Source organism: Ixodes scapularis, unplaced genomic scaffold, assembly GCF_016920785.2.
Source record: "Ixodes scapularis isolate PalLabHiFi unplaced genomic scaffold, ASM1692078v2 PGA_scaffold5__190_contigs__length_132052651, whole genome shotgun sequence".
Classification (NCBI taxonomy): domain Eukaryota; kingdom Metazoa; phylum Arthropoda; class Arachnida; order Ixodida; family Ixodidae; genus Ixodes; species Ixodes scapularis.
The window spans coordinates 9,940,952-9,958,386 of NW_024609880.1; the positions used below are offsets into that span (position 1 = coordinate 9,940,952).

General features: G+C 44.0%; 1 protein-coding gene across 1 annotated transcript in view; it reads right to left on the minus strand.

Annotated features, from left to right (window-relative positions):
• Positions 1–9,650: 9,650 nt before the first annotated feature.
• The window catches only part of LOC121838041 (retinol dehydrogenase 12-like), a 55,487-nt gene continuing 47,702 nt past the window's right edge, over positions 9,651–17,435 (minus strand). Inside the window, exon 6 of the mRNA XM_042294021.1 lies at positions 9,651–9,863. Coding sequence (XP_042149955.1) covers positions 9,651–9,863 — 213 coding nt within the window. The remainder of the gene's footprint in view (positions 9,864–17,435) is intronic.

Here is a 17,435-nt window from a genome sequence, read left to right on the forward strand (position 1 = left end):
AAGTTGGACTGCATATTTGCAATACTTTTTCTCACTTAAAAATATGTCATACTAAAATATGTAGAATAGCCGATGACAAAAAGAGAATGGCTGGGCGTCCTCCAGCACGTGGTTGTGCTTTTCACCCCGCTTTGGACAGATGTGCTTGCTCCAGGCTCATGAGGCGCTGAAACGTCATCGAAGGTAGCAGACGGGCTGGTGGTGGAACAACGGAGACTTCTCCCTGCCTTTCTCATGCTGTCAGTGAGCATGTACCTCTATACTCTAACTTAGCTTAACCTGCACAGAGCTGAGGAGAATAGGCTTGGCGAGTGCCCTTACTGCATATGCTGAGGTAGAATAGCCGAGGTACAGCTGGGGCACTTTCTGAATCAAGAACATTGTGTATCTTACCTTCATAAACACATCATTTTGGGGGTGCAAAAGGAATTGTAAGGCATATCTTTGTTTGTATTGTCCTATTACGCATCGCAGGCACGTAGCCAGGGGGAAGCTTATGAGGCCGCCCCCCCCCCCGATATCTTCCATTTTGCATGGGTCCTCCTCTCCCCCTCCCCCTCTTACAGCGTTTTGTTATGAGGGGGCCCCCCCTGAAACAAAATCCTGGCTACGTGCCTGACGCATCGACTCCAACTTAATGCGGAGTCGACCCACCCTGTTGATAAATTTAATGCCTGCCAGGTAGTTTGTTTTGCATTCAGTTAATATATCAGTATTCAGTTAGGTATCCCAAGTCATTAGTCGTTGAGATGCAGTCTCTCTGCAAGTCAGTCATGTTTAACATTCATAAAACTGCTTGTCAAATAATGGCACTGTCGAGGACATGTACTCGGCTCGAGCAATCGCTGTGCACAAGCTGGTCGTGTGGTTACAGGCAGCAAACATCCCGGTTGGAACGTCCTACCTCGCAATGTAGCTGAAGACCAGGTCAGGGCCCCACTCACAAACGTCTATACTTTGCATCTCTTTTAAGCTGGACCACTTTTGACACTACAAGCCATTGCAGCAAAAACAGTGTGAGACATGATTATAAGCTCGACGTACCATGGCATCCAACTAGAAGGTCACATGGCTTGCAGCTTCTGCCGTGGTTAACTTTAAACTGAGATAGTTTGGAATAATGCTCCCGGTTTTTAGTGTTGCCCGGCACGGTTAACAATTTGGTGATATAGTGCTGCATTGAAAAATCTGCATTCGTGACTGTATCACCTTATGAATGCATACTAGCTATTAAACTCTCCATTCTGCAGAGAAATGAAATGCACTTTGCTTCCAAGTGCAGCTACTTCTGAAACTTCATGGTATGAAGCACCTTATGGCTGCAAGCTCTGACCGATCTTGTTCTCTGGTCTGCGCAGGCCCATTGCAGGGAGTCACTCCGAGAGCCTCACCAGAGGTTCCTGCCCGTGGTCATTCTAAATTTTTTTTGTTGTAGGTATGCATCTTTTCTGTCTTTCCCTTAATTGTACTCGGGCGTTTTCTTTTCATTGTCGCAGATTTGCCTCAAAATTGGTTCAGCACAAAAATGGATGCTGTACAACTGTATCCCGCATATTTTGTTCAAGATAACTTTTCTTTGCGAAAGTTAGATTTTTTTTTTATGAAGGTTAGTCTTTTTTTGTTTTTATTCACAAATTTATTTGAGTTTCCATGGGCAATAACGTTATGCCAAGGGCAAGGACAAGTTCACTGCTCTAACTTGTTCTCAACTGATTGCAAGAAATTTTGTTAATGTCGTGAAACCTCTTTCCAGCACTTGCTTTGCAGCATGGAAACAAATTATACATGGGACATACTCTTCTTTAGACTGCTTGTTCATTCTGCAGGTCTGCCTTCTATAGATGTCGTGCTACTGGAGAGCAGGCGAATTCGATTGTTGGTTTTGCCATTGCTTTTTTTTTAGCCGTTGTCTATTTTGACTAGTTAGCTGAAAATAATGATCTAGTACCCTTTAGTCAGTAAAATAGATAGTGTGTGCCGCTGTTAGTGTCAAGTAGAGATGCACGCTTTTTAGGCATTTTGCGCAGAGTGGTACCCATTTTTATTGGTTAGCCTCTTGGTGCGCCAACTAAACTCTTTCTATCCAGACACCTGCCCTTTGCTTTTATTTGGCAGGCTCTGGCAATAAAATAATATAGTGTTATTCCTCGGTGGCTTAAATACCTAAAGAAAGAAGTTTCTCCATGTTTAAACGCAAACTTTTATAAAGGCAAAAATGAATTAAGCCAGTAGCAGACGACACATAGCCTCAGCAGTGCTTCGCGCCAACAGCGTTGCGTCAAAATAGCGGTCGTCTCCTTTTTGCTGCCTTCTCTCTCCCTCCTTCGGCGCTCTCCTCCTTTTCCTCCTCTCCGTCACGTTTGTCACCACACCCACTGGTTAAACTCTCCCACTATACGGCTCTGCATTGCAGTAGTAGTTTTTTTTATAGTCTTTAGAGTTAAATGTGAATATTTGACAGAAATCTCCCAGGTTGGGGTGAAAGAGGGTTAAATGAATGCATTTGATCATTCGCCTTAATTCGGTCCCCATCATTTCAAGGCCTGTGTGGCCTTGTCCTGGGGTGTGTCTATGACTGTGGCTGTGAAGGAGCAGTTTTTTAATAGGTACAAGTACAAAGTATAAAAACAAAAGGATCTACGTGCTGATCATGAAAGAATATGCTAGCCATTCTAATGTAGCTCTGCCAAGTACTTGATTGTGATTTGTTTTTATTTCCAGCTACTTGGTTGCCTCAATATCTGGAGATCCTAGTGGCCACAAGCTTGGACTCAATCTTCTGTGGTCCGGCCAGGACCATGGGGGAGGTAATCCCAGCAACAAGAGCATCACAGTATCTCCCTGCCTGTGACTTTCGATTAGCATCACGACAAGGGAGTCCTCATGCCACCAAGTGTTAGGTATGCTACTCGAAATAAGCATTCTTACCTATTCTTGAAGTGAAACAGCAAAAGCACTACTAAGCCTAAAATGCAAAAAACATTCAAATCTCGGGTTGGATGAAGTTCCAATTGCAAAAAGGCGTCTGCAGACATGATTCACATGTGAACTTAAAGCCCACGGATGTAGGTTCGACGGAGTCACAGAAATAACTTCCCGCAGATGGCTTCGCTAGTGCCATACCCAAACAAATTCTTAAAATAATCATTGTGTTACGTTGGTGTCATTAATCTTATGTACCTACCCCACCCAGCAGTCGGGAGATGTGAAATATAAAAAAAATGGGAACTTGCACATTGTCAGCTCTGCAAAGATAATATATTGAACCGAGCATAGCACGTTCAACTTAAGAAAGCAATTCAGTGCAGGCCTAGTTTTAAGCTTCACATATTTGTTATTGCCCTTCATAATGAAGTAAAAACTGCTTAAGTTGTGGCCCACTACAGGCTTTCTATTAGTTTAAAAAGTGTTATGGCAGTTTAAACAGCTCGCTCCAAATATTTTCTTGAAATGCATATGTTTATTATTATGTGGATGTTTGCAGACAGTCATGGTGAGACCAATCTTTAGTGCCAAGTGTTCCACTTATTCAGAGTTGGTTGAGTCTGTAAATATTGTAGGTCGCAAATTAAATTTTTATGGTATGCAATGGGCACAATCATCCGTAATGACTAGCTCTACCTAGGGGAACTTTATACGTTTACTACGGCAAGATGGTTTCACAAAACTAAGTATTTAGTTTATTCAACTCCTGCACTAACCTTATCTCTAGAAACTTTTTATATTCTTTACGATGCTGAGTTAGGATTCTGGAAGTAGTTTTATAGAACTACGCTAGACATTTCCAGTTCATAATTTTTCTCGCAAAGCATTCGAGAGAGCCAAACCCTGTAATATACGGATGGAATTCCAGAATGATGCGACTGGCAGTTTGAAACATTCGGCACTGTAACAGTAACAATGACATGTCACTTGCCTATGTAATGCTCATTGTCGCAGATCAAACTGCTTTTTCCGTCTGCACTCATTTTCAGTGGACTCATTCAGCGAACTCGCACCCGAGACTGCAGCGCTGGGTTCTGCGAAGTAATTTGCATGAATATAGATGCAACAGGTTTCTTTGAGTGTGCGTCTAACATGTATTCTTCATATTGAATCTGCTACTGTATTCATGACCATGTCCTTAATTGTATCCACATTCCAGCTTATTTTTATTTTGACATTTGAGTTTTCTTCAGTACTTTTCTCAACATCTGTGCTTGTCGAGCCGTACTCAAGACCATTAATCTTGTCTTTCACTATTACATTAATATATAAAACTGTTGATGCCGAGTGAGAACTCAAGGTCCCGAATCTGTCGTGCGAGTTAAATAAGAACCAATAAAAAGCTCTACAAAGGAAATTTTGTTAAAGAAGGCTGTATAAGCATTAAAATAGCACATGCCATGCTAAAAAAAAAAAAAAATACAAATTCTTGTTAGGTATGCAAGGATGACACTGCTGCTTCTGATGTGTCACAAAAAAAATCAGTGCCATAGATTGTTCCTTATGGAAGTACAAACTCGAATTCAAAGCCCAGAAGTTTTATTCAAGAATGTTCCTCAATACAAATGTATTTAGAGATCTGAGCCACTGACTCATACATGACTATGTGGCGAACATTCATTTTCATGTGCATTATAGTTTACAAGGTCTAGTCTGCATTGATTTATTGCATTCATGCTGAAACTGGGAGGGGTTCTCTGGGTATGAATAAAGATATAAACATTTCTTGAAATCAAAACATTTGAGAACGAACAAAAGGAAGGATCTGAGAACAGTATCTTAGATTCTCTTCTCTTTTTCTTATCTCTAATTTTCACCTTATTTCACCTGATGCATTTAGTTTTTTTAGCGCAGCTCTTAGCACCCGTTTCCGCGTTTCGCGGCGTCGCCCTCGGCGTAACCGCCCAAACTTGGCAGTAAATTGAATTAATGTTGCGGTCATGTGACGTTAATATTTCCGCTAAGTCTAGCTGAGAAACTGAATTTTTTATGGATGACATGACACGGTCATGCAACGTCATTTTCCCCGCTACTTTTAGCGGGAAAACTGCATTTGTGTTGAGGTCATGTGACATCAATTTCCGCGCTAAATTTAGTGGGAAACTTAACCCGCTAAATTTAATGGGGAAATTTTCCCGCTAAATTCAGGGAAATGTCCCGCTAAATGGGAGGGAGCAGAAGAGGAGGAGGGGAGGGGGAGGAGGGGCATACCCTCCCATCCTCATCTTCAAGATCTGTGCTCTAATTTCACGTTACAGAGAATTGTAAACGTCTCATATTTTATCTCATGCTTATTCAACTTTTATATTGCAGGTGCACTTGCAGCACAAATCTGGGTTGTGCTGATCCTCTACGCACAAGTTAGGAACTCCTGAGTGGCAAGAGTGGGAGTTTGATCTGACAGCTCAAGGGACACCATTGTTCAGTATTGAATTTTTAATTATCTTCTTTTGTGAGCACAGTTAAACTTTGTTGCTTGCTGGTCTTCTAAAAATAAATACCTACAACCAAATTTACCACGTCACAACATTTTGCCTCTGCTCTTAGTGCTCCTGGTGAGCCTCGGATAAGAGCTTACTGGTGTGCAAACATCAAGCTTGTTTGAAACCACTCACTGATGTACACTCGCTGACATCCAGCATTCCAATGAAACGCTGGATGTCCACAGGTCTTTCTTGAACAATGCAAGCGGGAAAGGAACCATACAATCGTATCGTATTGGGGGACATTCTAGAGAGTGTTTCTTTTGTATCTTTTACAGATTTGTTTTAAAAAAGCCGTAAAAGCTACATTTATGCGGTCTGTGCACGTGAGTTATATGGCCAGGGAGGCATAGTATAAAAGGCTAATTTGTAATGATCAGTCAGCTTATTACAGAAATGTGCCAGTCTTCTTTCAGAAAACTAGATGGAGGTTCATTCTAGCATAGTTTTATCTCGCGTATCTGAATATCCCGTTCGTTTTCCGCAAAGGTCTAACTAAACGTGAGAAAACAAAAAAACATCCTACCAATAGTGACATCGTAAGAAGACCTTTCGGCCGCCAAGCGCGTCGCTTAAGGGCCGCTCGTCCAATCTCAAGTTTTGTAGGTGTGTTCTCCCGCATTGGCACCAGTCGTGACACATTTTTCTGCCCTTTTAAAAAATAGCACGTGCGTGCATAGCTTTGATAGGTGCTGAAGATGCATGAGCAAAGATTTCGAAAGCCACCTTTGTGACGTCGCTCTCCAGGGAAGTGCTTTCACAGCGCTTTAAAAATGACTCTATGCAGCCTCGATTCATAAAATTACCAAATAATTTTGATTTTTGAGATTCTGGAGGTCATATGAAGAAGATTTAAAAGTGTTTTCTCAAATACAAAACCGCTTCAGCCTCTCTCTAAGTATAGTATGTTCCTGAAATTTTTAATCAGTGAAAATAGACCCATGGTTCCAATTAGAAACTTGCTAAGCATCATCAAAACACACTAAATCAACTTTCTTTGTGAAGATATAAAACAAGAGCAGCATTTTATGGCGTTCTAAAAAAAATGGTCAATTTGGACGCGTTTCCAGACTTTGGTTTCTTACCAGAGCGCATCTTTGCACCTGCGGTCGTGCTGCCCGGTGGCCACAGTGCGAAGCCGCCCCCTCGCCTCCCTCGTAGGATGGAGGGAAGCAAGGCGCACGTGCGTTGCGTGTCTAAGGGGGAACAGGACCTTGGGGGCAGAGATGAGCTCTGATAAGAAACTGAAACCTAGAAACTCGTCCAAATAAAGCGTTTTTACAGAACGCGTAAAAGGCTACCCCTGCATTATATCCTTCTAAAAAGAGTTGATTTTGTGGTTTTCAATGACTCAGCAAGTTTCTAATTGAAACGATATTTTCATTTTCACTAATTAAAAAGTAAATAACAATTGTAAACATAGAAATTAACAATTAACAAATTGTATTTAATTATCTGACTGATTGTTACGATTAGGCCCCTATACTACGTACGCCTGCCCGTATAACTCGCCTGCACAAACCGCATTAATTTAGCTTTCACGACCTTTCTAAACATATATGTAAAGCTTAAAACTAAATCGCCCTGCTGTACAACAGTGAAAAGGCGAAACCAGCATGTTGGAGCCATATGGCTCCAACATGCTGGAGCCATATGGCTCCAACGTGCTGGCGATACCACCGTGCTGGTATCGCCTTTTCGCTGGTATAGGTTGTCCCATATTACGTTATGCATGTATGGTTCCACATGGTTCCGCCATATTCCACTTCGCTGGTATAGGATGTCCCATAATACGACACGCTTGTATGGTTCCGCCTACCTGTTTCATTCCGCCTTAATCCACTATATTCCATCCGCCGATTCGCTTGTATAGAATGTCCCATATTACGGTTACGCTTGTATGAGCCTTTTCCGTCATCTTTCCATCATCGAAATTTTCCAACAGGGATGGACGCATAATCCATTAAAAATGGTTTGTCGAGTTATTTTAACTGTTTTTTTTTTTGGTTTTTTTTTCGTGGTACTTATGTCGTCTGCTTTGCAGTTCCTTGTTGTTACCGCGCCTGTTTTTGTTTTTGCGATTGTCGCCGCCTGCGGAACGCGCGCCGTATTTGATTCGAAACGATCGTCTGCTAAAGACACCGGTTCTCGGCGCCGTACGCTCGTTCGTTGGAGCAGTTGGCGTGGCGACCGCTTGTGCTATCTTTTGTCTCCCGTGCGAAGCGGCGCCGTAGTGCTTGAAGACCATTGGCTTCGCTGCGTTTCCATGTGAGCTAAGCCTTCTTATTTCTTTCCTTTTTCCTCACGTAAGTTCGCTCATTGCAAATTTTACAAACACAAATGCACCATCTGTGGGCAACGCTGCACAAAATCATAGCGCGATAGGTTAAGAAACCGAATTTTGCGGTCGATTTCGAGAGCCTGGCTGCTACTTGGGATACCCGCTACATAGAGAAGGCCAAAACATCGCAAAATGATTGGCCACCATTTTGAATCTGAAGCTCCAAGTTTGATATGGCGAGGAAGTCGGCGAGATCGCCGACCTCTGCGATTGGCCAGTTGATGCGTGGCTCTGGCCAAAGACGGCAGTCGGCGACCTTGCCGACTTTCTCGCCGAGTGTCCAATTTAGAGTCCCAGGGGCTCTTAGTTGGACCGTACTGGCGTGTGGTCGGATGTCACTACTACACCATGCGCGTTAACCCTTTTGCTTCCGCTGCATCGTCGTCTGTTCCCGCGAGCTGTACCGCGCAACTTTCCCCCACGCGGACTGCCATGTGTGGCGTCGTAAAGAAAGCTCTATAACTTATGCTATATAAGACGCAGGTGAACACCTTTTAGTTAATTTTGGTGGGGAATGTTTTCTGGAAGCAATGCACTCAAAGTACCTTGTGGTTGTGGAAGGTCTTGAAGGAGACGTGCATATGAATAGACCCTTTACAAAATTCAGTCTGACCACTTCAATAACTATCATCATCGAAGTGTATATCGTCTGCACATGCTAATGGCGGCCTCTTGATGGCTGGTGAAGGAAGAATTTCAAGACAGGTTCCGGTGCAGAGGCTGAACATTCGAAACTTTAGTTCGCTCTATTGTTGTTCGATGTCACATGAGCCGAGACTGATAGGCTTCTAATGCTCTACGAATTTGAACGTGTCACGTAAATAAAATCTGGTGAATTTCATTATGAGTTCTGCTTAACTAAGCGACTCGTAGAGAGTGGTAGTTTTTTGACACTGCCGGGGAAACTGAAACCAATAGAGAGCACACTGCGCGGTGAAGAACACCGTAACTTCTTTGCATCCGCCATTGACGATTAGGTGCTAGATTTTAGCCGAGATTAGCATACAAAAATTTAGACAGATATTTGTGCCACAAGATGGCACTGAATTTCTGAAAGGGTCTATTGCCACACAAATCACCTTCACAATCACTGCCGCTCTCACCGCCACTCTCGTCGTCGCTACTTTCCTGGTCCGATATAGCTTCTGGATCGTCGCCACAGTCACCTTCGTCATCACTTTCGAACACCAGCTCGAGGATTTCCTTACAGCGAGGGTTTCCTTCTTTTGCGACGCAATGTTTCAGACGCAGCGAACGAATCGACAAGGAAAAAAAAGCTGCAAACTTTGTTTTCTTTTTATAAACAACCAAAGCTCGAAAATAGTGGACAACTATATCCATCTGGTGTGAAGATAACAAAACAACCAGAAACCAGTGTACAGGGAAGCTCTTTCTACTGGGGCTTTTAAAAACAACGGATTTTCCGGAGGACGGCAATCCGCTGGCTTTTCGCACTTTCGTCTTGGAGGACGTGGCCGGCGGATCGGCGGCTTTGGAAGCGAATGGCTTCAGGCTAGCCGTCGAGCTCCACTGCATAAACATCTCATCACCATTCGAAGCAGCGTCGGCAGGCAACCCTATACTGTCTAAGCATCTAGGGTATTTTTTTCTTTCCCAAAGAGAAACGTGTATCGCACCATTTATGTTGTGACGTGCACAGTTAACGAATTTCATCAAGTCAAAACTATGTGATGCTACCAAATGTGCGAGCAAATTGCCTTTTTTTAAAGTTTCTGGTTTATAACAGTAGCTGCTGCGAACGCAGGTAGGTACAGCGCGTGTAACTGCTCCCGCAGCATGCTCTCGGTGATTGTGTAATTGAAGAAAAGGTTTATGCACATTCATTTTATTTCCCTCCAAAGGAGAGGGACGTCGGCTTCTTCAAGGTGCACGAGTCTCATCGAACACCGGAAGACTTGCTGGGCCAGCTTGAAGTTTATGGCCTTGCGGCTGACCCAGCCTTTCTTGCAGTCCGAGTAGTAAGCGCCAGTTTCTCGACCAACCACGGGATGAACAGCCAAGAACAAGGTTGTCTGAGCACCTTCCAGTGCAGTCTGAAACAGATAGGATCAAAATGGCAATTTTCAAACTGCGCCCCGAAACAAAATCAAAACCTTTTTTTTTTTTGCTTTGCTAACTGAATATAAGATTCTTTGCATACTTACGCAATGTGCGACAGTATCCAAGAAGAATGTTACAGACCGATGTTCACCTCGAGCTTTCCGCAAAGCCCAATGAAGGAAGGGGTCTGACTTTCTGACTTGGTTATTATGCGAGCAAAATCTCTCCTCCATTTGCCCCTTCTTTGGCATTGGACGAGAAGTATTCGTGAAAATCGTCCTCAACCAGTGCGAATGTGCAGCTTGAATACAAAAGTAGCAGGCGAAATGAACTAGTGAGCGGATTATTATTATTTTTTTTTTAGAGAATCGTAGCGTGCTAAATAATTAGAGGAAAGTTTACGCAGTAATAGCCCAGAAAATATTGCTACGACAACCCTGTATATATCATGAAAATATCAAGTGGTTTTTGTTTCCCTAATCCTCCTTCACCTGGCGGTGCGTAAAAAAGATGGACCCTAAAAATAAGTTTTGTCAAACTGCTAGTAGTGGTAGCGATCGAATACCTATAACAATGTTGCAAGTTTTTATGATACTCTTTTTCCAACGACAACAACGGCGTCGCTAAAAAGTTTTAGTTTTTTTTTGTGAAAGTGCAGTTATACGTTTAAGCGTTGTTAAAAAAAAAAATCGAAATCTTAAAAAAGAAAAAAAAAAATCTGGCTGCGAAATATGTGTACCGATCTAAAGAAATGGCATACTCTGCTTTTCAAAACTATCCTATATGCGAATTATACGCTGTATTTAACTATATTTTAACTGTGTCGAGTATCTGTATCGAAAGTATCTTTCATCGCCATCTAAAATGCAACTTCCGGAGTTATCGCTATTGAAGAGGCAATTCCGAAGTAGCTTGGCCCGCCCTGGCCGTCCTAGTCGTTTTTTCACAACGCAAGTTAAATCATTTAGGTAAGTTTAGTTCATAATTTTTATATGTGATGATAATGAAACTATTACCTCCTTTGATGCGTGCCTGTTATTTATATATATAGATATACTTTCGTATCTCGGTATTTTGTTTTCAATATTTTGGTTACCGTGTTTTTTTTTTTGTTAACGCTTTACCCCAACATACACAATTGTAAGCCGGTTCCCACTGTGCAGCACGTGAGAACCGTCTTCCACTTGAGAATGTGGCGCGATACTTGCAGAACAATGGTGGCTGGCCGCTTAAAGGGGGGAGGGGGGGGGGGGGGAGGATCGGTGGCCGGGTGGGCTAGCGCACACCAGCTTGGAGCACGTGGAGCGAAAGCTCGCACTACAGAACCCAGGGATCTTGGGTTCAATCCCCACCCTGCCCGTTTCGATCTGGATGAGCATCGCACCAGCGTGCAGTCGTGTATCACTACTGCGTGGTGCACGTTAAAGGCCCTAGGCTAGCGTTTGTACTGCACTGGCTAAATGGCTCATCAGCAGCGAGTGACTAGTCTCAACTTTAAATGGCTGACCAACTACACACTGTGTAAATATCCACACAACCCCAATTATCATTACAGCTTAAGGAACGCGAGGCGGTGCGTATTATGTGCACGCTTCTATTTCGTTTTGCGATGTTCCGACTCCCGAGGAGCTACTGCAGCAATCTCGTTGGCTGGCGGAGAGGAAATGAGATGCCCACGGACCACCGGGTTATGGAGGCTGCACTCTTAACGGCGTATCTGTATGACTAACTATAGACGAATGAAACTTCTATTTTAGAAGTTACGAAGTCGTTTTTAAAAGTTTCATACATTTTCCGCGGCCTTAGAGGTTAAAACGGCGATTATTTTTTTTTTGTTTGTCTAGAATCACGTTTAGTGCTTATGCTGCGACTCTTGTGTTGTAACCTCTGAAATGTATGACGTTGGACAAGAACGGGTTACCTCTACACGATTGACTTGATTGTTTACTTTTGTTTCATCCCAAAAAGGGAACTTGGAAAGGGAGAGGGAGGGGCCGACACGAGCGAGAGAGGATGCATAATAAGAGGAGGGGTGAACCCAAACTTTTTAGCTCAAGGAATTCCGAAACTATAGAGACGTAACCTCACGTGACCAGGCTCCTTGGCGCCTTCACTGCCTTCACCGCCGAAACTTCGATTTTAGAGAGATCGGGGTTGTGGCCACGCGCGGCTATTGTGTATGGTTTCGGATCGGAACCCGTCGTCGCTGCTGTTTTATCTGGATGGCTCTAAGACGACAAATCTTCACAAGGTATGCTTGACGTTTGGCTAGTGAGAAAGCTGTTACACTCGACGCAGGATTGATTCTGCATCACAGCTTCGGTTCAAGTTTCTATACCGAATGTTCTTTCTATGCAGCTTGGTTTTGAGTCCGAGTTGAGGTTTTAAAGGCAAGTGTCTGTCCTCGTGGACGTCGGGATCAGTGCAGTCAACATCTCTTCAGATATGCACGGAAAACGCTGTACTTTCTCTGACATTGAGCGACACCTGAAGCCAGCTGGAACGAAATACCTTTTGACTAAGCAGGTACATAAGGTTTCAAGATTCATTTTGTGCATTGTCTTGTGCAAAATTTATGTTAACAACCCTACCGAAAAATCCGGTAAAAGTTTTCGCTATCCGGATTATGGAACCGGAAATCCATCTGGATTCTATCTGGACTATATCTGGAATTTTGGTTTTTAGAAATATTCCTTTGTCTGCAATTTGGATTTCGGGTTTTCAGAAAAAAATTTCCGGTTCCATAATCCGGATAGTCAAAAGTTATTCCGGATTTTTCGGTAGGGAAGTTTAATACTTCTAATGAATATGATTTACGTAAGTAACAATAGAATGCCTTAGTTTGGCAGAATAGTGAGATTGAAACACTTATTACATACAGGCAGACAATGTCCCCTTGTAGTACTTTTAACGAGAGACAAAATCCACATATTGTCAGACCAATATTGATAAAAGATCAGTACACCAATATTATAAAAAAAATTTCCCCAAGCTTGGTAGGTTAATTTCTTTTTTGTCTGCTCATACCACAGGCAGAGGTGCCAGACAAACCCACATTGTCTGTCCATCACATATACGCAACAGCTGAGAAGATTGTGATTTACGGTGGAAAACCAGGAGAACGTGTTATACTCAGTGAAAGCTCTCGTGATCGCACTTGTGCAGCTGTTGATACAGCTCCAATAACTGCTTTTTCACAAGGACACTGCACACCGAGGGTTAATGAACGGAAAACTGAAAGCGTTGCGGGTTAAGCTGGGACAGTAAAGACCTGTGTGAGCTGTGTCGAACATTACATTGCATAAAAAGTTCATTAATTTTGGAATATCGTCGTGGACAGGGTGTTTCATGTTTTAGAGCGCAGCTCTTAGGGGCCCGTTCCCGGCTTGAGAGGCGTCGGCGTCGCCGTCGGCGTAACCAAGGTCATTCCAAGGTCACGTGGCCCCCAAGGTCATCCCAAGGTCACGTGACCCCCAAGGTCACGTGACCCCCAGAGGTCACGTGACCCCAGAGGTCACGTGACACCCAAAGTCACGTGACCCCCCTGAGGTCACGTGACCCCCCCGAGGACACGTGACCCCCCGAGGTCACGTGGCACCCCTAGGGTCACGTGACCTCCCCGATGACGTCATCGTCACATATGACGTCACCGGCATCCGCATCGTCATTGTCATCATCACTGATGACGTCATCAGTGACGTAACTGATGACGTCACCGGCATCCGCATCGTCATCGTCACCATCACAGATGACGTCATCAGTGACGTCACTAATGACGTCACCGACATCCGCTTCGTCATCGTCATCATCGCTGACGACGTCATCGGAGTCCGCATCGTCATCGTCACTGATGACGTCATCAGTGACGTCACTGATGACATCACCGGCATCGTCACGTGACCCCCCAAGGTCACGTGACCCCCCCCCCAGGTCACTTCACCCCCCCCAGTACCCTTCCCTCCTCCTCCTCAAGAGCTGCACTCTAATTCGGTGTTACAGGGAGTTGTAAACGGCTTTCGCTTTTTTAATTACTTTAAGGCTTTGACAATAAAGGGAGTAGCTCTCAGCATTTGTTGCATTATTTAAAGGGCAACTCCGGCCAAAACTCAAAATGAATTAAATTACTGGTATCGCTTCAGTGACACAAAATACGGCCCCAGCCAAAATTTCACGTCCGTAGGACGTCGCATTCTCAATTAATGCCGATAATAAAAACGCGACCCGCCGCGAGCCGCTGCTCCTTAGCGGGCGGCCAGCGGGTTGCCGATCGCTAAAGCAACATTGGGCCGTGATGTCAACATCGTTCTCTTTTTTTCCTCCGTTCCGGACGGGCGCACGGCGCAGCTGTCGCGCGCGCTTCTTTGTGCCGCTACCACCGCTACTTCGGCTTGTAATTGCGTGTTTAGCCGTAGCTTTTACCTGTAGCCCGTGTAGCTTCGGTATAGCCTTTTGTTTATTTGCTTGTGAGGACTCCTAGACTCGTTTCAGCGAGCAACTCGGTGCGCCCAAGACTGCCCAGCTGTTCCTCGAAAGATGCCGAGTACAACTTAAAGCGCTGTGGGCTGCTCAAACAAGCCACTGCGCAACCCGGAGGTGCGTTTTCACAAGTTTCCAACGGATCGAAAATCGGAGAAGGTGTGGGTGAACGCTGTTCGACGAGTGGACTTTGAAAAGCCTTGGACGTCGACCCCCAGATCGAAGCTCTGCTCCGATCATTGTTCGCCGGAGAGTTACGAACGAAACCCACGGGTGTTGGTTGCTTGTGGCTTGTCAGCGAAGGGGTCGAGGCTTAAAAAGGATGCCGTGCCGTCGCTCTTTGCCCATCGTACATGTACAGAAAAGGTAAACATGATAAAAGTATCCTGATCAATAAATAAAACAGTCATTGTCAAGTGCAGTGTTGAAGATTGAGCATTCACGCTCCATTGAATGTCTGTTGAATGGGGAATGGTGGGCATGTAGAGTACAACCACTAACTAGCTCCAAACACTGAAGTTTGCAATGAAAAGGAAAACAATGTTCTGCTTTGCGTCACTGCTTGTTTACTACGCAATCTCGTGCGTAGTATTCAGGCCCGTAACGACTACTAGCAAACAGCCGGCGCGTGAAGCTCATGCTATATAAACATTCGCCTCCCAATCGTTCGAACCCGTTACGCAGCAGTATTAATTAACATTGCGCTTGTGAATACCACAAGGGACTTTAAAGAAATCGCGAAAGTTCGGATTTGTAAGTTACAACTCTCTAATTTGCCCGAGTTCGGCTGGAGGTAAATATAATATTTAAAAATGCAAAAAAAAAAAGCACTTGTCTTAGTCAAAAGTTACGAAGGAAAACTTGAATTCCTGTGTATTCTAATAAACAAAAAAATTGTTGTGGGTGGGGGTGGGAATGCGGAAGGGAAAGAAAGTGTTCTCACCTTGCTAACGTTCTCTGTTTTCCTTTATCACCCACAAAAACTTTTGCTAGCTTTGAGAAGAAAATGACTGCCCAAAGAACTTTTTTTTTTTTTTTTTTTTGTGCGGCAAGTTTTTTTTTTTATTTGTACAAAGATTCATTACCTGGACGAACTTATGTGGTGAATTAGTGTCGTAGCTTACAAATTCGGCTTTTACGCGCCTGAGGAAAAAATAACGAAAAAACAGACGTCTACAGCTTGACATACGTCTGTTCGGTTGTCGCGGAACGCGCCGGAGAGCCTCAAAGATTCGTGTCTGGGACTGACCCGCCGCGCGAAAGGGCCAGCACTGTACGTCACTGGCAGCGCGGCGTAGAGCAACGCCGCTCCATCCACGGAGCCCCGATGACAATTTAGGCCTAGCGACCAGTGCGGGAGACCGCACGCACGCCGACAGCTGCCGAGTACGGCACCGAACGAGTTCACTCGTTTTCCAATCGCTAGCTTTTGGGTATACAAGCAACGAGTACGGCACGGCATAGCGCACGCGCGGCGGTGGCCGCCGAGTACGCCACCGAACGAGTTGACGGGTTTTCCAGTCGCTAGCTTTAGGGTCGTTTAGGGTATACGCACTGACTCTTGCTACATATGCTGGATAACTACCACGTATACAGAATTAAAACAAAATCAGCTTACCTTCTATCTTTAGACGGCTAGCGCAACAGAGGTAGGTGTCGCTTGGACTGCGTACTCGCTGGACGAGAACGATCTTGGCGTCACGTCCACATAGCGGCTTATTTCCAGTGTTGCCGGAACCTCGAGCGGCTAGTTTCGGTTTTGTCGCCCGCGCCCCAAACAAAACTTTGAGACGTCGATATCTTTAAAACTACGCACAATAACGGGAAAAAAATTACACCTTGCAATTCGGGGGCGCTAACTGCACTAAAAACAGCCATAATCCCAAAATCGAAATTATGGACCGGAGTTGCCCTTTAAGCTGCCCAAGCAAATACATTTATGCGGGATGTTCATATTCACCAATCAGCGAGCCTATGTAAGTGTGAAAATGGCAAGGGTCACAAATATAATATTAATTAACTTTAAATGAGGGCCGATTTTAGGGCGAGGGACGTTTTCGTGTTTAATTTTGTTACTTAAAGCTATATTCAAGGAGGGTCTCAAACTGGCGAAAATGACATGCTAAAAAATATACACAAGTAGATAGTATATACAGAGTGTATTTTTTCATTCTTTGTGGTATCTTTAAGAAAAGGAGGCATTGCTAAGTGGATGCTGTCTTTGCCGCATTTTTGTGGGGCTCGGCGGTCGTTAGACGAGGGGATAAACGGGCCGTTTTGTTAACTAATTAATCAAACAGGGTGTTTAGCGACCTGTGAAAACCGGGAATTGTCAGGGAAATTTTAATTACCGGGAAAAATTAGGGAACTATCAGTAATATTGTCAAAAAGCGAGCCCCGTCAGGGAAAATGAGCCGGGAACTTCATCGAGTGTCCTGAACAAAGACCTGAGAGCTTCGGGTCTTCGGAAACAAAAAATGGACTCATCTCCACGTGGTGAATGATGTTGATTGGGGCGAAGCTCTGGTGGTGCTGATAATACTGATTTTATTGTCCATAGGTAGTGCTGATGGTGCTGATCTTTTTTTTTTTATTGCTCATAGGTAGTGCTGAGTTCCGGGTTGCGTTTCGACTTAATTATTACTGCTTTATGGTCGGTGAAATGCAGAGCCAGTGGTTCTTCTAGCGGATCAGCTTGGATCCGCAAGAAGCCATGGGAACGCATCTCCACCGCTTAAAGGGCCCCTGAAAAGAAAAAAAAAGTTTTTTTTTAAAACAGTCTGGTTGGAACACGCGTGTCAAAAAATGAATTTTACGCGAAAAAAAAAATTTTTAGAGCAATATTGACGGCGAGAGATTTATTTGGAGTTTTGCGCGCAAATTCCATGGTCATTCAGCTCGGCTTCTCATTGGTAGCGATGGTCATTCAACTCAGCTTCTCATTGGCCAATAGAATGAGTGACAGCTTAGATGTTGGTATTAAAATCTTCGTGATTTTTTTAAATCGCCTTTTGAATTACATATATTTAGGTTTAAGAAACAATCCATCGAATGAATGTCGCAATTGTTTACAAACGTTTTACAAAATC